This window comes from Cannabis sativa, chromosome 5, assembly GCF_029168945.1.
Source record: "Cannabis sativa cultivar Pink pepper isolate KNU-18-1 chromosome 5, ASM2916894v1, whole genome shotgun sequence".
NCBI classification, from domain to species: Eukaryota; Viridiplantae; Streptophyta; class Magnoliopsida; order Rosales; family Cannabaceae; genus Cannabis; species Cannabis sativa.
The window spans coordinates 75,936,214-75,962,494 of record NC_083605.1 but is presented as its reverse complement, the minus strand read 5'-3'; the positions used below and the strand labels follow the sequence as shown (position 1 = coordinate 75,962,494).

Here is a 26,281-nt window from a genome sequence, read left to right as displayed (position 1 = left end):
CCTTTCTATATTATTACTAATTATAATAACTATATTTATTCAATTTTCCAACCACTAATTCTTATCTCAAATATTGTTCATATATTGCAAATCATATTTAGATATATCAAACTACATTATTAATAATAATAATAAATGTTTATAGTGAGTACTTAAATTGACATGTGGAATCTAGTTACAAGAAATATATTTCTTCCTATAATATTAATAATTATTGTTATGAACTTTATTTTTTTAGATTTTTGGTATATAGCTTTTTATATTATTTTAAAAAAAATAATTAGTAACAGTTGGACCGGGCCCCAATCTAAGAAAGTCTTGGGGCCTAACTTGAGTGACAATGGGCCAGACATGATGAGGCCCATACAAAACCAAATGAAAGAAACTCCCATCTCTTTGTCATTTTCAACCTAATATATATTCTTTTTTCTAGATAATTTAAAAGAATCACATGTGATTTTTTTTCTTTTTAATTTTTGAAAGGGGCATTGGTCCAAGAGCTCTAGTCATATCTGTGCCCTATTTGGGAAGACTATGGGGTTGAAGACCTTAGGCCTAAGTGTTGTGGTGAGGCCCTCTTATTAGGGCACCAATACCACCAACCTTTGTGGCTCTAATTTCTTTTGTATGATTCTCTATTCATTAGTTACAACATCCAAATCTCTAGTTGACCTTTCCTTCCCATTAGTAGTCTTACTTGTTTACATCTTTTTTTTTTTGGCTAATTTTTGTTCTCAATTTTAAAAAGTTTATACCTCAAAATGTTGCTAATAATAGTCGTTCGATACTTAGTTTGTGTTATAATGTATTATATTAATTTAGAACACTATGAATAATTGAATGTAGAGAAAAGAGATTATTTCACAAATATACAAAAACAACAAAAAAAAATTACAAAATTACAGTTTTACGAAATTTTAAATTTTTTTACGACTTTTTGTGATACGGTCATTTTATGTTGTACTCTTGTTATTTTTTTTTTTTTTTTGTTATCTGTATGTTATTTGGATGTTATTTTCCTTTTTTTTTTTATTTAGTTTTCTTATTTTTTTCGTGTTGTTTCTATAAAATATAATAAAAATATATAAAAGTAAAAATATAATTTTTTTCATAAACAATAGTATTTTATGTAATTATCCTTAAACAAAATATGTATGATTTATATAAAAAATAGTCTTATTTAGTTGTGCAATACAAATAACCTAAATAATTATGATGATCCTACAAAAGTAAAAAAAAAAATTATTTAGTTACAATATAATTTTTTTGTGATTAAATGTCATTTTTAATCATAATATATAATAATTACTAAAAATATTAAAATTTTGTTCATGATTATCTAAAACAAAAATTGGAGCAACTTTTTCATTATGCTATATTTAGATGGTTACTGTTTTTTTTGTAGATGTGAAATTTTCATGAGGATATGTCCTAAATAAATTAAAGGACATATAAATCCATAGTATCTAAATGAAAACAATTTTAAGTTTCAATAGTGAATTGATTGATTTTGATACTTTTTCTTTCAATCCATTTTGATTATTCCAATCATATTCTTGATTAAATTTTCAAACACTTAACCATATAATAATGTCACATTGAAAAATGATAATAATAATAATATAAAGTTTCTATTGAGGAAAAAATGATACTATAGTTAGGTATAAGATAAATGTGGTCCTTTTTCTTATTGTGCGCCGGCCTTGCCTATTTTTTCAATTATAGCCTCAAATCTATTAATTAATTAATTAATTTTTAAATAAATTTAATTTACTTATTTGTTTCCTATGTTCAATCAAATTTGAACACATGCATGTTGTATTATTATTAAGGACACCTTCTAAAATTCCATAAAATCTCATATACTTAGCTCTTAAGCATGTACAAATTTTTGTTTAGTAATACCTAGGTATATTATATGTATATTATTTTTCTTTTCAATATATTATATTATTTACAAAAAGATGATAGTTATTTATTAATCAAATCTTCACCAACCGTTGAAAAACAAAATGATAATTACAATTGAGCTATTAAGAAAATTAACTTATCAATAAGAATAAAATTATGGAGGTTATTATTATTTATTGGGTAATTAGGATTTTTGTCCCCTGAACTTTGACATGTACCAAATCATGCCCCCTGAACTTTTAATGTTGTTAAAAATATCCTTAAACTATTGAGATTATTGATTTAAGGATTTTTTTTTTTTCAATTTTAGTAAAAAAAAAAATCTAACATGGATAAAAGTTCAAGGGCCATAATTTAGTATATGTCAAAGTTCGAGGGACATGATTTGGTAGATATTAAAGTCTAAGGAGCATGGTTTAGTACATAAACAATTCACTGAAATAGTAAAATTAAATGAAATTAGACAAAAGTCCTTAAATCCAACAATCTTAACAGTTTAGAGAGCATTTTTAACGATCTTAAAAGTTCAGGGGGCATAATTTAGTACATGTCAAAATTCATGAGCAAAAATCCTAATTAACTTTATTTATTTATTTTTTTTAGAACAAGAGTTCATATTTTTATTTATTTGAAAAGAATATATTCTTTAATTTGAAGGATCACAAATATTTGGATTCTTTTACCTTGTTTTTCAATCACAATTTCATAAATAATAATAATAATAATAATAATAATTTATAATAGTGTGCAACTAAGATTTAGTGGGCCCTATAAAATATTTCCTAAATGGTTTTCTTCAATGAAATGTGGCCCAATCCGACGGACGAAATTGACTAATTATCAAAATATCACATTACTAATTCCATTTATCCTCCTCACAATCATATAGCTCAAAAAAAAAAAAAAAGGAATCAACAAAATGGACAAATTCATGTAGTTTAGAAAAATATATGAATAAAAATATTAATAACACCTTCAACTAAAAGATTAATAAGTTGCCAGCATTGAAGGATCAAAGAAGCAAAAAATGTTAAATCTCAAATTTAAATAAACATGTGACAAATCACACTTATCAATGATTATGAACTAAATATCTCCTAATAAAAAATTAGATTAATAGTCATAACCAACCATAGCAAAAACAATCATAACCAAGCATCTTGAATTATAAGGCCAATAAAAATATGAGAATCCGCAGAGCTGACCACAGGCAATGATAGTCATGCTACTAACACAAACGTATTTTGAGCCAATTGACATTCCTCCAACGTTCTAAAAAGAAACAAGACTAAAATCTCTTACCATTAATGAATAAAGTTCTACCACCATTACAATAGCAAAGTTGGTGTATCAACACATGACAAACGACAATCCAAAGTTCGCCGCACAATCGTTTCCTCTTATATTCAATTCCCCAACTGTCTACCACCACAAACCACTGTTTCGCCTTAGACCTAGACCACCATAGCGACTGAACTAGACCCAAAACAACCTGACCCCGCATAAAATGACCTAACCCTTTAAAAAATCCATTTTAGAATTCGATAGCAGAATTAGTAATTAATGGTGTAATTTAATAATATATTATATTTTAATAAAATTGTTAATCAATTGTAAGATGCCATTTTATAATTGTATTAAATACTACTTAAAAGTTCGTCTACTAATCGTAAAATATCGTATTTAATATTACTCGTACTTAATAACAGTACTCTTAGATAATATAAAAAATTATTAACTAACCATAGCGCAATATCTTATACTTATATTAAGGTTAATTAGTATTTATCTTCAAATTTTGACATATATTATATTGTGTTCCTAAATTTTTTAAGTCGTTAAAAATTCTCATCAAATTTATTAACTAATCATAACGCAATATTTCATACTTATATTAAGGTTAATTAGTATTTATCTTCAAATTTTGACATATATTATATTGTGTTTCTAAATTTTTTAAGTCGTTAAAAATTCTCATCAAATTATTAAGATTGTTGAATTGAAGAATTTTTATCCAACTCTGAGACAGAAATTTAAGATACACAAATTAATATATATTAAAGTTTGAAGAACACAATTTATTATTAGTATTTAGTTTTTTTTTTTGAAAAATATGTTCATTATTAGTACTTAAGTCTTAACTTAAACCTTTTAAACTCAACTAAACCCAACTAAGGGGGAAATCTCACTCTTTAATTTTTTAATCAAAAAAATATTTATGCTGACGTGTTCCACACTCTCTCATAAGGTCCACGTGGGGACAGACAAAGGATCACGTGACGTTAGATTAAGGAAGAACATTCGTTTGATCTGACGGCTGTGGTTCTGATACAATTAATGAAGTTGTGTGGGGCCCACAATCCAAAAATATAGTGGGCCCATTTACAACTCATTACCACCGCCCATTTTATAAGGGGAAAAAAAAAGTGGTGGTGCTGACTGAGTGACTGACAAGAGTCACAAAATGGGCTTTTTGTGTGGGCTATTCTCCAGTCAACGTCGTTGTGTGTATTTCATTGGGCCGAAAATCAACGGTATTGCTTGCTTATTACATTTGGGCTGGGGCCCACCATTGAAAGATGCTTCATATCCTACGGTCCCTATTCGCCGTTATTCACAAAAATAAATAAATAAATAAATAAAAGTCTATTTATGCAACTACTGAACGTACTACAGAAGTACCAATATATTAAATTAAAATTTATTTTTAATCCACAAATGTCATTATAAGCTAATTAATAAGAAGTTGGGTACACTTATATACTTATAGGAATTGTATTACTTTCACTAATTAATTACATTTCTTGTTTTTGTTTCAAATGTCAATATATACAAGTCACTTCATCATATTAGCTTAAGCAGCCTCTAGTATTAAATCAAATAACCTTGACTTTTTTTTTGGATATTTTCATAAATACCAAAAATAAACAAAAATTTTACAAAAATACAAATCTACAATTTTTTTTCTTTATTACATTTTTGCGGCTACATGAAAGTAATGTGGAATAACTTTATTTTTCTAATAAAAAATACAAATAAAAAACCTAAAAAAAAAAACAAAGTTCTTAAAAAAGTTGAATTTTAGTTACTTTGTGTAAATTTATTTTTCAATAAAAACCAACTAATACATTTTTCATTTTATTATTTAAAATTCGACCATAAATAGTAAACATTTTATTAAACAGTCAACTTGAATAGTGTTAATTAAAAAAAAAAAACTATTAACACTCCAACCACACATAGTGTTTTGCATTTTTTTTTATTTTCCTAAATTTAGTTACATATATAAGCTTTAAAATAATATTAAAAAAAATCCAAATAAATAATTAGTTAGAAACACAAGAAAATCTTGTTTAGTCTCAAAAACTGTGTTTAAATTTTTTTTGTGTGTGAATGAATGATTGGGTGACAGTATAGGACAAAAGAATTAATTTTTAATGTTAATTTTTAAGAAAAGTTAAAATAAGGATTAAATAAGGTAGTTAAAGAGTGTGAGAGTGAAATAATCTAAGGATCAGACGGTCCAATGATCACCACGTGGCAAGTATTGAGGGTAATAAAAGCACCTAAAGTGTGGGGTGGGACCCATCAATGGTGAAGAGAGATCTATAATTTTTGAGATTGTTCAGAGAGGAACACGTGTGGGTCCCACTTTAAAATCAATGGAAAGATATGATTGTTTGTGAAGACAAAAAAGTGAACAAATCAGAGCCGTTGATTAAAATTCAATCTCATGATGGTTTCATCCAACAACAGGGTGGCGCACGTGTTACTCACACGCTTTTTTTCGAATCTTAAGTGACAAGTTAATGATCATCTGTGCTTTGCATGTGAATGGGTTAAGGCTGTGTTTGGCTTAACCTTATTTTAACATATGTATTATTTTTCTTAAAAAAAGAAAAACTATACACATGTATTATAGTTATCATCTTTAATTTATGTTTGTTTATATATTATACTAAGATATATTTTAAAATTTTGAGAATCTCGAAAAAATTAAGTACACTGAAAAATAGAATTCAATCAATAATTATTGTACGTGAAATTTTTTTATTTTATACGTATGTAAAAATAAACAGTTTGAAAATTTTATATTTGACTTATTAAAATTTTATAATGTAAATAATTATTCTTAAATACTAAAATAAATAAATAGTGTATCAGTAGAACTCTTTTAAATTATGTATTTTGTAAAAAAATTCATATGTATTTATCAATGTTATATATGTTTAAATTGTTTGGAAAAATATATTATCCATTCATTATGGATTATAAAACTTTTTATGGTTGACACTGTTATACCGAAATTAAATACAGTGAAATTGGAACGAATTACCGATAGAATAATCTGGCTGAGTCGCGGACAATGTCGCTCTCTTTAAGACGTTTCGCGGCTCTGCCCGAAGTGTGCACGGCAGTCTAGCAACCACGGCGTCCCCAGGATAAAACAGCCTCTGTATAAGTACGATACGTTCTGCACCGAACTGTATCGCTCTGTAACACCCTACTGTTTGCTCTCAGAAAAAATCGTAAAGAAAGAAAAGAATTTTGTAATGTAGAAAAGATATATTCTTACGTTGTTCTGATACGACTTATATAGAAGTCGATCGAAGAAAAAAAAACGGTAAGAAAACGGTAATATTATCGTGGGAGGAGTTGGATCGTGGGAGGAAAAGGCGGATCATTGACTGATCGCGTTTTACCTCTTCTGATCACGTGTTAAAAAATTAATTAATAAATAAATAAATAAAAATAAATCTTTATTTAATTAAATAATTTTTCTTCAAAAAATAAAGTGACACCTCACCCGCCAACCCGGCCCGGCTCGGTCGGTCGGACGGCGGCGGCGGCGGCGCGCGCGCGTGTGTGGTGGTCCAGTGTGTGAGTCCTCACCCATGCGCGCAAAACTGGGTACCCCTTGGGGCCCAAACCCATATCTCAAACTTGCACTAGATATACACTTAAAATGTAGTGTTTCTATCCCATGTGGGACTCCTACTCACACACTTCACTTTTCTATTTTTACATATTTCATACAAAGTTCCAACAATCCCCCACTTGAAATTTTTAAAAATATTTTCTCGAGCAACCTCAACAACTATAAGACAGTGCTTCAGCAAAGATATCTTTCGATTTGAATCTTGCATAGTGAATACGATTTAGATTTTACTAGAGTGACTCGAAGTCTTGAACTCTATCTCTAACGTCGTACCACGCACCAATCTTTCAAGGGTGTATTCAAATAAGCCCGTGCGGTAATGGCCATGCACGTCTATCCCAGTATAGTGAACGCTCTAGAAATTTTGCCCCAAATTTCATAGGAAGCGGCCCCACTCCCACATTCACATAGGTGAGTCTATCAAGAGTACTCCTGTAGCTCGGTACTCCACTCCACATAGAGTATAGATCTCATTAAGAGTTTCTATTAACTCATCCTCTTATCGCTTCAGGACTTCATGCTTCTCGTATAACTATAGCATGATCAACACATATCAACTCATAATTTGTTATTACCCGTTGAACCTAATTCTTGGGATCTCCAGTCATTAGGTTGGGTTACCATTATGAGTGACTCATTCTTCTAAGGGCAATAGTCCCATTCCTTTCGAAGTTTTATAGACTTTCTCTCTAGCTAGTCCTTTCGTCAAAGGATCTGCTAAATTGTCATCAGTGCGTACATGATCCACTCTAACAGCTCCTGTTGAGAGGAACTCTCTAACAGTGCTGTGCTTACGACGGATTTGTCGTTTCTTACCGTTATAATAACGGTTCTGGACTTTTGCAATAGCCGCGGTACTATCGCAATGGATCAACACAGCTGGTATCGGTTTTTCCCATAAAGGGATCTCAGCTAGCAGGCTTCTAAGCCAACCTGCTTCTTCACTAGCAGAGGCTAGTGCTATCATTTCAGACTCCATGGTGGATCGTGCTAAAATAGTCCGTTTCTTTGACTTCCAAGAAACGGCGCCAGCTATGCTAAAAATATAGCCACTTGTAGCTTTGGAGTCATCTGACAAAGTGTTCCAGTCTGCATCACTGTATCCTTCAAGGACAGCTGGAAACCTTTGATAGTGTAATCCAAGGTTCATGGTTCTCTTAAGGTATCTCATTACCCTCTCAATAGCATGCCAATGCTCTATACTAGGCCTACTGGTAAACCTGCATAATAATCCCACGACATAGGCAATGTCGGGTCTCGTACAATCAGTGGCATATCGAAGACTGCCAATGATGCTCGCATAATCAGATTGTCTCACACCGTCACCAGTGTTATTGAATAGCTTTACACTTGGATCATATGGTGTGCAAGCAGGTTTACAGTCAAAGTAATTATATTTCTTAAGAATCTTCTCAATGTAATGAGATTGATCCAAAGAAATTCCCTTTTCAGACCTAGTAATCTTAATACCAAGGATTACATCAGCTTCTCCGAGGTCCTTCATATCAAAGTTAGCACACAATAATGATTTCACAGCATTAACAGCATGGATATTTGAACCAAATATAAGCAAATCATCCACATAAAGGCAAATAATTGTGCAAATGTCATTATGAGATTTATAGTAAATACATTTGTCACTTTCATTCACTTTGAAACCATCTGAGATAACTAAATTGTCAAACTTCTCATGCCATTGCTTAGGTGCCTGCTTAAGACCATACAGGGATTTATCTAACTTGCAAACCTTATGTTCCTGGCACAGGATCACGAACCCTTCGAAGTTGATCCATGTAAATTTCTTCTTCTAATTCACCATTAAGGAACGCTGTTCTAACATCCATTTGGTGCACAACTAAATTGTGTATAGCAGCCAGAGAAATTAAAACTCTAATGGATGTTATTCTAGTGACAGGTGAAAAGGTGTCAAAGAAATCTACATTCTCTCTTTGTCTAAAACCCTTTGCTACTAAGCGAGCTTTGTATTTGTCAACAGTTCCATCAGGTTTCAATTTCTTTTTCAGAATCCACTTACAACCTATAGTTTTGCACCCTGTGGTAAGTTTGTATAATGCCAGGTTTTATTCTTAATAAGTTGAGTCCATTTCATCATCAACGGCCTCTTGCCACGGTGTCGGCATCTATGGAAGACAAAGCTTCTTGGAGGTTGGCAGGATCCTCCTCTAAGGTGTAAGCACAAAAATCTGAACCAAAAGTTTTTTCTACTCTAGCTCTCTTGCTTCTTCTAGGTTCTATTTCATTACTCTCAGTGTGCTCATTATCCCTAATGGTAGGAACATTGCTAGTAGATGTACCCCCACTATTTCTTAATTTAAAAGGAAATCTATGTTCATAAAATTCAGCATCATTAGATTCCACTATAACATGTGCATTCAGATCATAGAATCTATATGCTTTGCTATTCACCGCATATCCAATAAATACACATTCATAGGCTCTACTAGCTAGTTTTATTCTCTTAGGATCAGGAATCCTAACATAAGCTAAACAACCCCAGGTTCTAAAATAAGACACATTTGGTTGCCTATTTTTTAAGATCTCATAAGGTGAAAATTTACTCTTAGTTTTAGGAACTTTATTCAGAACATAACAAACAGTTAATAAAATTTCACCCCACCAGTGAGATGCAGCACCAGAATTCAACAAAATAGCCACAACTAATTCAGTAAATGTTCTATTTTTTCTTTCAAATTTTACCGTTCATTTCGTGTGAATATGGTGCAGTCCTTTCGTGTATCATACCATGTGAATTATAAAATTCAATAAACGAGTTTGATTCATATTCAGTTCCTCTATCACTACGAAGCATTTTTATTTTCTTATTATATTGATTCTCAATTTCAGCTACGAATAATTTAAACATGTCAAGTGCATCATTTTTATTCATCAAGTACACATAAGTAAAGTCAGAACAGTCATCTATGAAAGTAATAAAATAACGTTTACCATTTCTGGTTAGCGTTCCATCAAGTTCACATATATCAGAGTGTATCAAATCTAAAGGTTCAGTTTCTTTAGTAATTGATTTATGTGGTGTCTTAGTTATTTTTGCTTGACTACAAAAGATACATTTTTCAAAATCCTTTTCTGACATTTTCGGGATTAAGCCAATATTACTCATATTCTTAATGATACGTTTATTAACATGACAAAGTCTAGAATGCCAAACATTAAAATCACACAGCATGTAAGCAGAAGAAGATACTTTATTAAATTCAACATTTAATTTAAACATTCCATCAGTAGCATAACCCTTCCCCACAAAAGTACCATTCTTAGTGATGGTGTACAAATCAGCCCCAATTGTTTGAGTAAACCCAGCCTTATTAAGCAAAAAACCAGAAACCGCATTCTTTCTCATCTCGGGAGTGTGCATTACATCTTTCGGCAATAAGGTTCTTCCCGAGGTAAACTTTAGCTCCACGTTTCCGAGTTCCGGCAACAATAGTGGTGTGGGAATCTCCCAACAACACTTTCTTGTCATCGACGGCGAGTGTATGTCTTAAACATAGCACGATCATAGCAAACATGGCGAGAGGCGCCAGTGTCTACCCACCATCCTTCTGATCCACCAATCATATTGATCTCAGAGATCATAGCTATAAAAGCTTCTTCAGTCAAGTTAGCCTGCGGAGCAGAGCTAGGCTTGTTCCGACACTTTCGTGCCATATGACCGGCTTGTTACGGTTGTAACACAAAAGCGTGCGGGGTCATTACGTTTATGTGGAGGTGGTCGCCTTCCATGTTGGTTCCTATTATGGTTCCAACTCTGATTATTGTTACGAGGAGGGTTGTTGCGGTTAGAATTAGAATTCGAGTTGCGGTTCTGATTCTTAAAATTTTTGCCATTAGGCTTCAGAACCGCTGGTGTGGATTTCTTAGTGTTGTTGTTTGAAACAACAAGCACTTCATCTTTCTGGTCTTGTTTTCTTGCTTCCTCCTCTATACGAAGGCGGGTGATCAAACTTTCTAAGGAAAATTCCTTAGTCTTATGCCTGAGAGTACTTTTGAAATCCTTCCAGGAAGGGGGTAACTTATCAATTAATACAGCAACTTGAAACTGTTCATCTAAAGTCATACCTTCTGAGATGATCTCATGTGCAATTTTCTGAAGTTCGTGAGATTGGGCTTCCACAGGTTTGTCGTCCACCATTTGATACTTGAGGTAGCGACTGACAGCATACTTTTTAGTTCCAGCTTCTTCAGTATCGTATTTCTTTTGCAGAGCATCCCATATTTCGTTTGCTGATTTATCTGAATTATAATAGTCATACAGATCGTCAGATAAACCGTTAAGAATAAAATTCTTACAGAGGAAGTCATTTTCGACCCAGGAGTCCAAATCCTTTTGTTGCTTCTCGCGTTCAGCCTCTTTGTCCTTGTCGGTAGAAGCTTCAGAGACGACTGGCTTCGTAGCAAAGTTGAGAACGAAAGCAACTTTCTTCATCGTCAGGTAGAACAACATCTTCTGTTTCCATCGCTTAAAATGTAATCCCTCAAAACGGAAAGGCTTGTTAATATCGTTAGAAGCAGAACCAGAAAATTCATCGGTAGCAGCCATAGCAGAACTGAACGTCTTAAAATTGTTATACCGAAATTAAATACAGTGAAATTGGAACGAATTACCGATAGAATAATCTGGCTGAGTCGCGGACAATGTCGCTCTCTTTAAGACGTTTCGCGGCTCTGCCCGAAGTGTGCACGGCAGTCTAGCAACCACGGCGTCCCCAGGATAAAACAGCCTCTGTATAAGTACGATACGTTCTGCACCGAACTGTATCGCTCTGTAACACCCTACTGTTTGCTCTCAGAAAAAATCGTAAAGAAAGAAAAGAATTTTGTAATGTAGAAAAGATATATTCTTACGTTGTTCTGATACGACTTATATAGAAGTCGATCGAAGAAAAAAAAACGGTAAGAAAACGGTAATATTATCGTGGGAGGAGTTGGATCGTGGGAGGAAAAGGCGGATCATTGACTGATCGCGTTTTACCTCTTCTGATCACGTGTTAAAAAATTAATTAATAAATAAATAAATAAAAATAAATCTTTATTTAATTAAATAATTTTTCTTCAAAAAATAAAGTGACACCTCACCCGCCAACCCGGTCCGGTCGGACGGCGGCGGCGGCGCGCGCGCGCGCGTGTGTGGTGGTCCAGTGTGTGAGTCCTCACCCATGCGCGCAAAACTGGGTACCCCTTGGGGCCCAAACCCATATCTCAAACTTGCACTAGATATACACTTAAAATGTAGTGTTTCTATCCCATGTGGGACTCCTACTCACACACTTCACTTTTCTATTTTTACATATTTCATACAAAGTTCCAACAGACACTAATATATATAATTAATTAAATTGTAGTCAAAAAATTTCAAGACAAAATAGATATATGGATAAAAGATAAAGGTTCACTTTTTTTTTTAAGTGCAAAAAACATACTAAAGGAAAAGTTAATATCTTTTTTCTTTTAATAAGTTATGGATTTTTTTTCCTTTGTGCTAATTTTATAATTATGTGCATACACACATGTGCCTACAAGTCCAAACCAAAAGCATATATATAATTAACATTAACATTTAACACTAACACTATATATATATGTATACATGTGTGCTATATAGTATTAATGATATCATAGGAATAATTCAAAATATTTTTTCTTATATATATGAAAAAGAAAAATGAAGAAGATATATATCATAGGAATATAATTATGAGCAGTAGCCCCAAAAATTCTTATACTTGGAGTAGAAGATTGACTTACAGCATTTATATAAATATATATTATTATATATATTTATATAATCTTGAACATATATATATGAAGCCAAGTGTTGGAAACTTATTGTAGCACATAATATTTTCATACATAAAATTACAAGAACATCATTGTACCCATAATTGTAGTAGCCACCTAACATAGTGATATAGTCTCTAGTACTAATTATAATCAATGACACTACAAAAAATATATAAATATATATATACATACATCTACTCACTAAAAAAAAATTAATTTTAGTTATAATAAAATTTTGTGATTAAAAATAAAAAAATTGTGACTAATTATAAATTATTATTCTTATATTGTGACTAAAAAATTTATAGCTAAATATATTAGTTAATTACAATTTATTGTGACTAAAATTAAATTAGTGACGATTTATATCTAAATATTATGTTTTGTCACAAGTAACATTTTCACATTTAGTCACAAAATATTTAAGTTGTGATTAAAAAAATTTCACTTATTTTGATCCAACGACGAATAACAAAAGAAAAATTCGAATTTCTATACTTAATTAAAAAAAAAAAATTACACTATATCAAAAAATGTTTTCATAAAAATATATAAGCCTCAATTTTTTTTTCTTATTTTTCTACCTAATATTTGTTTTATTTTTTTCAGAACAAATCTAATCTCATATAATATAAATAATAAAATATTTTTTTTAATTAAATAGAAAAATTAAGTCTAAAAACTCATTTTTTTTAATAATATCCACTCATACTAATTAGTGGTAATTTATAACCTTATTCTTTAAAACAATGATTTTTACTTAAAAAAGGTAAATATAATGCAACCTCAGAATGAAACTGCACCTTTGTTTGGCTAGAGCAAGCAAATATTAATAATGGGGTTCTTTAAAAGTTTGGCTTCTTTTATTTATTTTCATTATTTCTATGAAAAAAATAATAAAAAGAAGTAAAAACATTTCAGTCAAGATCACTCTTTTTCATGTTCCTCTAATAAAATCTTTTGCATACAATTTTGGGTCCAAATTTATGGCTTCTGTTTCTCTGTTTAGATAAAAAAGGATCTCAAAATTGAGTAAATGGCAACAACATACAGCCAAAGAAAATTAATAATACAAATATAGACACTGATATAGTATAGGGTTTTATTCATTTATTTTTTTTTTAAAAAAAAATAATTTAGTTTTGACGATTATATTATTTTGATTATTTTTCAGTAATAACTAACCAGCTTTCCAAACATAATAATACAAATATACACTGATATAGTATATTTTTTTAAAAAAATAATAATTTTTTTTTTGGTGTCACTTTTGACAATAATTTTATTTTGATAATTATTTTTCACTACCAAACACTACATTTACTATGAGAAATAATTTTCAATACTTCTAATTCCAATAAAAAATAATAATTATAATAATAATAATAATTATCATTATACATTTTTTTCAAGGTTTTTGGAATGAGAATTATTCATATTATTATGTTTCATATAATTAATTATTATTTTTCAGTTGTATATACCAAATTGGCTTTTGTTTAGTTTTTTTTTCTTCAACATTTTGACAATAATTTGATTATAATTAATTATATATTATCTTAGACAATTAAGTCCCATTTTTTCTTTTTTTTTTTTTTTTGGTCCATAAAAAAATTGACAAACTATATCAAATGATTAATTTTGTAGTCAGTTTTCAAAATGAAAACAATTTTGATTGGATGATATATATATATATACACACATATATATAGTCAATTTTATGGAGGCAGGCAACATCATTATATCTGTAATGTAAATAAATTATTTTTCTCTATTTTTATAATTATGAATTTAACTAAAAGAGTTTAATTAAGTGATATTAATAATCAATTCTTCTTTTTTCTTTTCAACTTTTTGCTTTATAATTATATATACCACCATACAAAAACACATATTGATCAAGATAATCAGACCAAGAAACACCTATAGCCAAAAAGAAAAAAAAAACCTTACTTTAATTTGCTTACCAAAAATTATACTTAGAGATATTTGACCTAACCCCAGTTTTTCTGGTCAGAAAAGAGCAAAAAAAAAAAAAAAAGCCATCAATATGAGTAGTGTGTATACATGTGTATATATATATATATATATTCTATATATGTGAACATATAAATCCTTATAGCCACCCACAAAGTTTCATTTGAAAACTTTTTAAAATGTGATAATTATATTAAACTATTAAACCCTTGCAGACAAATATTCCCACTAAGAAAGTTTAGTATATAATAATAAAATCCAAATTATAAAAAAATTAACAAAGAATATTTTTATTATTATTATTATTATTATTACAATACACATAATTATAGAACACAAAATAATGTAGGACTCTCTCTCTCTCATACTCACTACACATAAAGCAAGGGTCATACTAACACATAGAAACTCCAAAGCAAATTCTCTCTCTCTCTCTTAGAAACATTCTTTTACAACACTTCTGTTTCTCTCTCTAAAAAAAGTGAACTTTTTTTTTCTCTCAATCTTTAAAGATAACAATTTCTCTTCTTGTTGTTGTTCTTCTTCTTCTTCTTCAGTTTCATTCATGGATACAGCTCACTGGCCACAGGTAGGTATATATATATAGATCAATTATGTGTATTACAATTATAAAGTTTAGTTTTTTATAATATTTTTCAGTTAAAAATATGATCTTTTTTATGGGATTTTTAACATAATATATTTAAAGAAAAGGGTGTGTTTTTATATTTTTTTTCTTCTGAGAAAAAAGATTATTATGTTCATATAGTGGAAGAAATTAAGTCCCCACCTTGAATTTGGATTTAGTTTTTATCAGTTTTTCAAAAAAAAAAAAAAAACTTTATCTTTATCTTTTGCTTATGTAGTGTTTAAAAAACAAAGAGTAAATCTCCTTTTTCAATTTCTTTTCTTTTCTTTTCTCTTTTCCATTGTCTTTTCTGTTATTATTAAGGAAAAAAAAAACTAAATATCTTTTCTTTTGTGTTGTTTTTGTTTGCCCTAATTATTCTATTCTTAATAATTTGTTAATTAATAAAATTTTACTTTTTTGTGTGATGAAATTAATATAGGAAATTGTGGTGAAGCCAATAGAAGAAATAATCACAAACTCATGCCCAAAGCCTCATACCAATAATATTCAAGCTTCATCATCATTATCACAAGGTGGTAAGATTAATAATAATAATAATAATATAATTAATAATAATAATAATAATACTAATTTGGTGGATATGAGATCATCATCAATATCAAAAACAAGCATGATGAAGCCATCATCACAAAATAAAGATCATCATCAACAAGCCCTAAATTGCCCAAGGTGCAATTCAACCAACACAAAATTTTGTTACTACAACAACTACAGCTTAACTCAACCAAGGTACTTTTGCAAGACATGTAGAAGGTATTGGACTGAAGGTGGGTCCCTCAGAAGCATTCCAGTGGGTGGTGGTTCAAGGAAGAACAAAAGATCATCACCATCCTCATCTTCATCATCATCAAAAATTATCATCAATTCTAGGCTTCCTGATCTAGTTCATAATCAATTGGGCCAGGCCCATCAGGCCCATCAAGCCCAAGCCCAAACCCAAGCCCATGATCTAAACCTTGGTTTTTACCCACCCATTATTAATGACCAAAAAATTAACCATATTATTTCTAATCCTTCTTCTAATACTTCTCCTACTAGTACCACCACTACTACTACTACTACTAATACAAGTGATCATTTCTCAGCTTTAGAGCTTCTCACTGGGCTTACTTCAAGAGGGTTCAATAGCTTTTTTCCAATTCCTGATTTTAAGCCCAGTCTCAATTTTTCACTTGATGGGCTTGGGCCCAATACCACTAGTGCTACTACTACTACTACTAATACAGCATCAGCCTATGGGAGCTTGCCAAGTGTCCATGAAAATAATAATAGTGGTAGTGGAAGGCTTCTTTTCCCTTTTGAAGATTTGAAGCAAGTTTCTTCACAAAATAATAATAATAATAATTCTGGAATTATTGATCAAAATAATAATATTATTAAGGAGAATGGTGACTCAACTGGGTATTGGACTGGAATGTTAGGTGGAGGGTGGTAAAAAAAAAAATCAATTTTTTTTTTGTTAATTATTAATTTTCTTCTCATTGTGGGTATGGTTTGTTTGGATTTAATTTCTCTTATCATAATTAATTATTAGCTAACAAAGATTATCATAGAGGGTGATACAATTATTTATATAATATGGTGGGATTTTGAAGCTTATTTTAGATTGGCTTCATAAAATGGATATGTACTATAGTACAATTATCTGAGTTTCAAGGTCATGAAATCCAATAACAATTTTTCTTATATTTAATTTAGGGTATTTTAATTAATATTATTATGTATGTAATTTTTCTTTCTATGATAATTAAATTTGTACTATTATGTATTGTGTCATTATTGGTTGGCATTGGTATAATGTAAAACTTTTGTATGGAAAGAGTAGTTAATGGATATGCACTGTTGTACTTTTTTTTTTATAACCCTAATTTTATAATTAATTAATATATATTATCTTATATAATAATATTTATTTAATTACACCAACTTGGCTTGTACAGCAAATCTTCACATGAAGCACTATATACAAATAATGTTAAAAAATAGTGGAAATTTCTAGTTTAAATGGATGCAATTAGTTGTAAAGTTTCAAAATATATATGGTTCATTTTGATTAAACCGAGCCACGTGGCACTTTTAAATTGGTTGAGAGAACTGCAAAGATTTGGTGCTTGATAATTCGAAATGTACCACGTGATTACATTACATGCATGTAATATGTATCACTAATAATGATAATTAATATGTAAATTAATTCTAATAATGTTTCAAATATTTCTATTTTAAAACGTAGGTACATAAAATTAGAGTAGAGGAATTATTAGGGCATTAATTAACCTGCCTCAACCAAAAATCTCACCTACTAATAAGGATGATATATATATATATATATATGATGATCTAGTTTAGAAATTTTTTATAGTAGATTTTAAATCTGTTCAGTATTTAAAAGAATTTTTTTAGTTTAATTTTTTTTATGGTCACAAATACATTGTAGCACTATTGTTAATAGTTTATAATATTGAAAATAAAGTTTAAATAATTATTTATTACAGGTACAATAAAAATAGTTACATGTGTAACAATATATTATTTTTAATATTAAATTACTTAAATTTTTTTAAAAATTAATACATGCATAACCTTAAATAATTATAACTTATTCAAAAATAGATTATTTTTTTTTAAAATATCAAAACAGATAAAAAAAAATGAATAGAATCTTGTTTTAACGTAATGTAGACTTACCCAACACAACAATATTCATTATTATTTCCCTCGAATGATCATTCATTATTATTGCTTTCAATTTTCTCTTCTCTTTCATATATATATATATATATAAATATATATATATATATATAATTGAATTTTGTGAGTGAATATATAAGATTGAGAAATATGTTTATTTTGTTCACTCACTGGTCCAATGAGTGGGTCCCACAAAACATTCTCCTTGGCAAGTGTGCTGATCAAGAATAATACACCCCACTAACTTCATCATCCATATTCCAATCCAGATCTATATATATATATATATATATATGCACACCTTCCATTTTTATTTATTTATTTATTTAATTATATGTGTATGTATATAGAATATCATCATATCATGCATATATATATGATCATATATGTATAAATGGTCTTTGGTTCTTTGCTGTAAGCCACTTATAGCGAGCATGATATATATATATATATATATATTATATGACTATGTGTGTATATATCTTATAACGGTTCAATAATAAATATTTATTATGATTTGTTCTGTAATTTCTACTATTTGCTTTCTTATTCATCAAATATAATAATTAATTAATAATAAATATATATTAGCTAATAAACAAAATGGATTCATGTATTATACCGCAATTATATACTATATATGAATAATAAATTCTATATAGATCAAATATATATATATATATATTTATATGTATTATAATTACACTTATAAAGAATGAAAACATGCATACTAATTATATATATTTTATTACTATATATTTATGATTTTCTTGAACTATATATATATTATATAATAATATATATTAATTTATCTACCATAAAATTAATTTGTGTGTGAATAATATATACTAATTTCTTTCACTACCATATACTAATTTATATGATTTTTTTTTTGAACTATAAGCAATAATCATCTTTATAATTATATTTATATATTTCTCTTAATTTGTTAAGAGAATTTATCTTAATTAATATTGATCCAGACTTTATTTTTAAATTAATCGTTGGCATTTTTGTGTGGATAATTAATATTAATAACTTTGCAGTTTGCGTATATATTAATAGTCTTTATTATCATTAATAAATATTATTTGTTTGTTATAATTTTTATTTTTGTAATAAGGTATCTGTGTATATATTGTAGATATATATTAAAAGAATTTTGTTATACTGCATATATATATAAGTAAAAAAAAAACTCATAATTAATACCCCAAAAAAAAAATGCATTAGAAATATTTACATAAAAAATTACTTAAGCCTAGGCCCATATAATATATTTTGAAGATAAAAAAAAAAAAACTCATGTAATAATAAGCACTCTTATATAAATATATAATTTTTTTTATTATCAATAATCATATTTATTAAAATCTGTAATATTTTAGTAACATATATAATTATATAGTAATAACATATCATTATCATTTATATAGCGAGGATTTCCAATAAAAATTAAATTTGCAATAAACATATATATATCCTAATATAATTAATTCCTGATTCAATTTAAAACTGAAAACCAATTTAAAATCTTAATTAATAATTAATGCGATCACCTATTTAATTATTTCAAAATTTAAAAATTATTAGCTAGATCAAATTTTGCCTATAAATTACACTAGCTAAGTTTTGAGATTTCACAACACATTTCAAAAAATAACAATTAGCTTATTATTATTATAATCTAATTTTATACTTATTCTTCTTCTTCTTCTATTTTATCAATATGTCTTCCAAGCACAACATGACTATCATCCTTCTTATGGTGTTCTTAATTTTCTCCTTGGGTAACTATAATTTCTATTCATATATATATATATATATAGTATATACACACATAAATATTCATCTATCTTTCTTCATATTATATATGTAATTTTTATTATCATTTTCTATAAATATATACATATATAGTTATAACATTTTTATATGTTATGACAATTTTTCATCACTTCTCTTCATTCCAATATAGTAGTAATCTTGTTATGAATTGATTTTATTATATATATATTTTGTAATAATAACCATACCATCTATTTATTTATTTATTTATAAAATATATAATGTTATATGATTAGCCTTAAAAATTTCTTCCTCCATTTTATTATATATAAAAATAGGTAAATATTCTTTCAAACCATGTGTTACAAAAGTTATAAATCACATTTTCTATTTTTCAAAATGATACAAAATAGATTTTGATGTTTAATTTGAAAGTGGTATACAAGAATGATTATATTTTTTTTATTTGTTCTTGCTACAAACTGGTTTCAAGTTAGTTATATTTAAAAAAAAAATATTAAAATTGAGCTCAGAATTTATTTAGTGCCGAGCTTGAGTTAAGGTGAATTAGGCTCGCTCTAGGGCACACTCCAACTCAGGGTTCAAAAGAATATTTTCTTTCTAAAAATATATATATATATTTTAGTAGTTTTTAAAAATACCATATATATATATTTTAATTAGAGGGGCTAATAAATATATATTATTTATATATATATGTATAATTAATATGTGTATTATATTGGTTTTGTAGGAGTTGAAGAAGTAAGAGGAGCAGATTGTGTATATATTGATCGAAAATGTCGAGAGAAAAAAGAATGTGGGGCACCTTGCAAAGCTAAAAATTACAGTGAATTTAATGTTGAATGTGTTCTTGATCCATCTAAATCACCTTCTGATTCTCCATATTGTTGTTGTTTAGTTGATCAAATTTAATTATTTTCACATGTAATAACCATCACGTAATATATTAAATAAAATTTCTAGTTTCTTTCTACTTATGTATTTTTAAAGAAATTTATTCTCTATGATTTTCTTGAATTGTAGACAATTTCATTAATTGCATACATAAGTTTAAAATAACAATTTTATATATATATATAAAAAAACAATAATAATCATGTTATTTATATATTAGAAAAACAATTGTTATTCATTGTTATAAATGTTTTATTTTTGAGAAAATTGAATAATTTCATTAAAGTAAATTAAGCAAGAACACATGCTCCATTCATCAACATTACATGGTCCAGTCCAAGTAGCTGAACATGATTTTCAGCAAAGAAGTCCACTCAAATTAATTTTTCGGCCTTTTTAGTTATCTGCCCTTTCGTGGCTAGGGTTTCTGTGTATCCCTTTATCGTTTGTATACGAGTTTCTTGGTGGTGCTGAGTTTTGTGCTTTTAGTGGCCTTTGCGTCCGTCTGTTCAGTATTCTGTGTTTCTTGTGTTCGTTGGTGGTTCTCTGGTTTTTGATGGAGTTGGATCAGTCTCTTATCGGAGAGAAAGTGGTTTCGGAAGGTGAAGGTGTTTCTTCTGAGAAAGGAAAAGAAGTCATGATGGATTCGGTAACCTCGGGTTTTCAGGAGATGTCCATAGCTCTGGTGGCGGATGCTAACCTTGGAAAGGATGTGGTCGATAGGACAGTGGTTATTCGTTTGATGTCCAAGAAGGTTATGTTCTTGGGCCTCCTACGTAATATTCTCGCTCGGAAATGGAGACTGACGAAAGGCTGGAAGCTTGAAGAAGTTGCGAGTAACACCTTTTTACTCCGGCTCACTAAACGTCATGAGGCGGAGCTGATTAAGGATAATGCTCCTTGGAAGATCGGAGATGGTTTTTTAGCTGCGAAGCCTTTACCGGAGGATGGATGCTGGAGAGCGGTGGACTTTTCGACTTCACCGTTATGGGTGCGGGTCTATGAGATTCCTCCTAGGTTTTGGACCATGAAAAATGCTAAGGCGATCGCAGACCGTATTGGTGAGGACGCTCTTATTGACAGGATGTGGAGGAATGGTTTTCCGTCTAGGGAGTACATCCGTTTTCGAGTTACTGTCCAGTTGAAGAGGCCTATGCTGGTGGGTCTTTTCTTGCCCATGGAGGAAGGTGTGTGTCTGTGGTGCTATTTCAAATATGAAAACCTCCCTCTAGTTTGCTATAACTGCGGAGTGATCGGACATGATGCTATGAGATGCCAAAGAGAAAGAAGGATGATCGCGGATGACTTCGGTAAAAAAGTTCCGATGTACGGTCCTTGGATGCGCCTCGGGGCTAGGTTCAAGGATTGCTTTTCGGGGTATGCTCCGTATGAACTGAACAGAATGAATCAAGAGATGGAGGAGGTTCGAGCCCAGGAGGAGTTTAGAAACCAACTATTGCGAGCTAATAATGGTTTCGAACCCGCTTTGGTTGGTACGGAAATTCATCGTGAAGCTCTGGCCGAGATGAATGCTGACGCTGGTCCATCGGAAAATCGAATGGCCGGAGATGGGACCCCAATCACTCCGGTACCTGAGGAGTCGAGGGAGATCGTGGATGGCAGCCTGGCGGATAGCACAGTAGTACAAGGTACAGAGGGTAGTGGCACAACGTTGGTGCATGGCAATAGTACGAATACCTGTGAGGTGGCATTGGGTGGATTGGAGTTACTTGGGGGACAAGTAGAGGCCGCCACGTGTAACAATGACTCTAAAGGATCAATACCAAATTGTTCCTCTTCAATTGGGCCCATAAATGAATTGGAAGATAAGGTGAAGCACCTGGCCATGGTATTTAAAAGCTCTCTTGACCCAAATCTGGCTAAGGCCCACAAGGCTATGAGGCCCAAGATTTCTAGGAAGCCTTTTCATCCGGATAAAAAAGGTTTGGGCCTTCCAAAGTTTAATAACTCAAGTGCTGGATGTGGTAAGAAAAGAAGGATCGAGGAAGTTGGGGAGAGTGTGCTGGACTCTCATGCTTTTACTGGGTTTGCTTCATTGTCCTTGGGGAAAAAACCATGTCGACTGGAGGAGGAGAATGATGTCTCCGTTCAAGATAATGGCGAGGGCCAGGGATTGGAAAAGTTGATTGTCTCTAATGAGGAGGTTTCGGATTTTACTGTGGCCGAGGAGGCGGGCCTTATCATGCCCCCCAACCCCCAATGTTAGTTCTTTCTTGGAACTGCCGGGGGCTTGGAAAGCCTCGGGCTTTGGACTCGCTTCGTAGCTTGATTCGTAGCGAGAATCCTGATTTAGTTTTCCTCATGGAAACGAAAAAATCGAGCATTGAGATGCAGAACTTAAGTCGCAGGCTGGGGTTTTTTGGAGTTTTGGCCTATTCGGCTGTTGGATCGGCTGGAGGGATTGCCTTGATGTGGAGAAGAGGATGGGATATTCAATTGAGAAACATGGATGGCAATAAGATTGTTGTTCAGGTCGGGGGCGAGGTAAACTTACCTTTCTGGATAGGGGCTTTTGTTTATGCTCCTCCTCAACGAGAGCTTCGGGATGAGTTCTGGGATAAGATGGCAAATGAGTTTGGGGGCGAGATATCTCCTTGGGTGCTCATTGGAGATCTAAATGCGGTTCTGTCTCAAGAAGAGAAAGCTGGGGGTCTCCCTGTTACGGAACGGGAAGGCAGGGGCCTACGTAATTTCATTTTTGAAACTGGAGCTGTCGATATTGAAGGTGCAGGGGCCTTCTTTACCTGGTCTAATGGTCAAAAGTGGCAAACTCTCATTAGAGAAAGACTTGATCGTGCCTTGGGGTCGACTGAGTGGGTCATTCATTTCAAGAAGGCGGGAATTAAAACGCTTGCGACTAGACATTCGGATCATTCAGCTATTGTCCTTGACACGATTCGAGACAGAGATAATATTCGGGTGCCTTTCCGATACTATGATGCTTGGTCTCGTGATGAGACATGCGAGAAGGTGGTGCGGGAGGCTTGGGCTGTGGCGGTTAATGGTTATCATAGTTTCATTTTGTCAAAAAAATTGACCTCAACTGCGAATGCTTTAAAGCAGTGGAATGTGGAATATTTTGGTTTCTGTAAGGTGAAATTGAACATGTTGGAAAAGGTCCTACGGGAGGTTCAAAAGAAAAATCCGTCCCAGGAGAATGCTTCTTTGGAAGAAGCTATTATGCTCGAGATGGAGGAGATCGAAACTAGACAGAATTCAATTTGGCGCCAACAATCTAAAGAATTATGGCTTAAGGAAGGGGATAGAAACTCTAAATTCTTTCATGCCTCCATGGTCATAAGGCGAAAACGCAACTTCATCTGGTTTATGAGAAATGATCAAGGGGTTTGCCTGGATGATAGAAGAGTGATTGAGGAGCATATCCGTGGAAAGTTCGAGCAGGTTTTTGAATCTTCCCTCCCTTCTATTCCTGATGACTTATACTCGTTGGTCCCGGCCTTGGTGAGTGAAGCGGAGAATCAGAGTCTTATGGCGATCCCTTCTTATGAGGAGATCAGGAGAGTTGTTTGGGAGATACCTCCTCTTAAATCCCCGGGCCCCGACGGTTTTCCAGGTAAATTCTACAAATCTTTCTGGGATATTGTCGGTGGTGATGTGGTGAATACTGCGCAGGAATTCTTTCGCACAGGGAGGTTTGTGGCTGAGCTAAACCGCACCTTTATTGTCATGATTCCGAAGCGCTCTAATGCATCCACCTTTGACGATTACCGGCCTATTAGTCTGTGTAATACTTCCTATAAAATTATTTCGAAGCTGTTGTCGAATAGGATCCGTAATGTGTTGCAGAACTTGATCTCTCCAAATCAATCTGCCTTTGTGAAAGGGAGATGGATTGCTGAAAATTCCATAATTGCTCATGAAGTAATTAACTATTTTCGCCTTTTGAAGGGTAAGGCTGCTTATGTTGGGATAAAGTGCGATATGTCCAAAGCTTATGATCGCCTGGAGTGGAGTTTCATTGAAGCCGTCCTTCTTGCAAACGGGTTTGATGCTAGATTTGTGAACATGATCATGTGGTGCATCCGTTCGGTTAAGTTTCAAGTTCTGCTCAATGGTGGTCTTACTAAAACTTTCACTCCTAAAAGAGGGATCCGACAGGGCGATCCTTTGTCCCCCTATTTATTCATCTTGTGTTCGGAAGTGCTTTCTAGGTTGTTACTGGCCAAGGAAGCGTCTGGGAACCTGGAAGGGGTAAAAGTTTCTCGCCATGGGCCGGTTATCTCCCACTTGATGTACGCAGACGACACCCTTTTGTTCGCTAAGGCAGACCTTCAATCTCTGACTTGTTTATGGGATTGTGTGGATAAATATTGCTCTTGGTCAGGCCAGCGTTTAAATCTCGAAAAGACTAAGATCACTTTCTCTGATAACTGTTGTCATCTCCTTCGTTCAGAGATTGTTAATTCTTTCGGGTTCAAAATGATGAATGGAGATGAGCAGTTTTTGGGTAATCCCCTTTTCATTCATGGCAATAGTGTGAGCAAGTTCAAATATGTGGTGGACAAGGTTGCTAATCGGCTTGAAGGATGGAAAGCTAAGCTCTTGTCGCAATCGGCTCGATCGGTCCTCATCCAAAATGTTCTTCAGACGGTTCCGCTGTATTCTATGGCGGTTTTTAAGCTCCCTGCGGCCATTCATGCTGAGCTTGATAGTCTCTATAGACGTTTTTGGTGGACTGGGGATACTGGTAGGGGTCGATACTTGTCTCTGGTCACGTGGGACAACATATGCAAACCCAAGTCTTGTGGGGGTCTTGGTTTCAGGAAATCTAGTCACAACAATATTTGTCTCTTGGCTAAATTGGCGTGGTTGCTTGCTAAGGAGAGTGATGCTTTGTGGATTCAGGTGCTTAAAGGGAAATATTTCCCCTCGACTTCCTTTCTTGCAGCTGATAAGAAACGAAATTCCTCCCTTGTGGCTAAGGGAATTTGGGACGTTAAATACCTTATTGAGGATCATGCCGCTTGGAGGGTTAGTTTTAATTCTAATAGAGATCTGTGGGTTTGTGATTGGGTGATATACGATTGTTTGAGGATTGGAAAACGGGATTTAAATCCTTTGGAAAGGAAGCACTTGGCTATCTCTGATTTGGTTGATTATGACAGTGGGGAGTGGAGTTTGGAGGCTCTGTCTTTGGCTTTCTCTCCTCAGACTATGGCAAATATCCAATTGACTAACCCCTTGGATCTTGCCTCACAAGATTCTCTTGTTTGGACCGCTTCTCCGAGCGGTAATTTCTCTGTGAAATCTGCTTACTGGGCTCTCAACAGCAAGTCGTTCTCCTCTGACGACATTATCTATAAGCAATTATGGGAAAGTAGCTTTCACCCGAGAGTTAAACTCTTCCTTTGGAAGCTCTACAGAGATGCTCTGCCTACTGGTTCTAGACTGTCGACCATCTTTGGTAATGATTGGGGTCCTTGTTGCCTTTGCAATGTCCCTGATGCTAATTCTACTGCCCATCTTTTTGGTGCTTGCGACGTAGTCAAGAAACTCTGGTTCCTCTCTAAGTGGGGCATTAGAATTGACGCTTTCGATCTAAG

The 26,281-nt window shown here is 31.9% G+C and overlaps 2 protein-coding genes across 2 annotated transcripts; one reads left to right on the top strand and one right to left on the bottom strand.

The window, feature by feature from the left end:
- Window positions 1-10,511: 10,511 nt before the first annotated feature.
- LOC115713673 (uncharacterized) lies at window positions 10,512-11,432 on the bottom strand. The gene has a single exon (XM_030642158.2). The coding sequence runs from the start codon at window positions 11,430-11,432 to the stop codon at window positions 10,512-10,514; it is 921 nt and encodes a 306-aa protein (XP_030498018.2).
- Window positions 11,433-14,998: 3,566 nt separating this feature from the next.
- LOC115715666 (dof zinc finger protein DOF4.6) lies at window positions 14,999-17,164 on the top strand. Its single transcript, XM_030644324.2, has 2 exons — window positions 14,999-15,239; window positions 15,721-17,164. Exons 1-2 carry the CDS (start codon window positions 15,216-15,218, stop codon window positions 16,735-16,737), a joined length of 1,041 nt encoding a protein of 346 aa, XP_030500184.2. The 5' UTR covers window positions 14,999-15,215; the 3' UTR covers window positions 16,738-17,164.
- The last annotated feature ends 9,117 nt before the right edge of the window (window positions 17,165-26,281 follow it).

Coding starts and splice junctions, on each gene's coding strand:
- LOC115713673 (XM_030642158.2), bottom strand. CDS start 11,432: ATGGCTGCTACCGATGAATTTTCTGGTTCTGCTTCTAACGATATTAAC.
- LOC115715666 (XM_030644324.2), top strand. CDS start 15,216: ATGGATACAGCTCACTGGCCACAG. Junction 15,240..15,720: donor ATACAGCTCACTGGCCACAG/GTAGGTATATAT, acceptor AAATTAATATAG/GAAATTGTGGTGAAGCCAAT.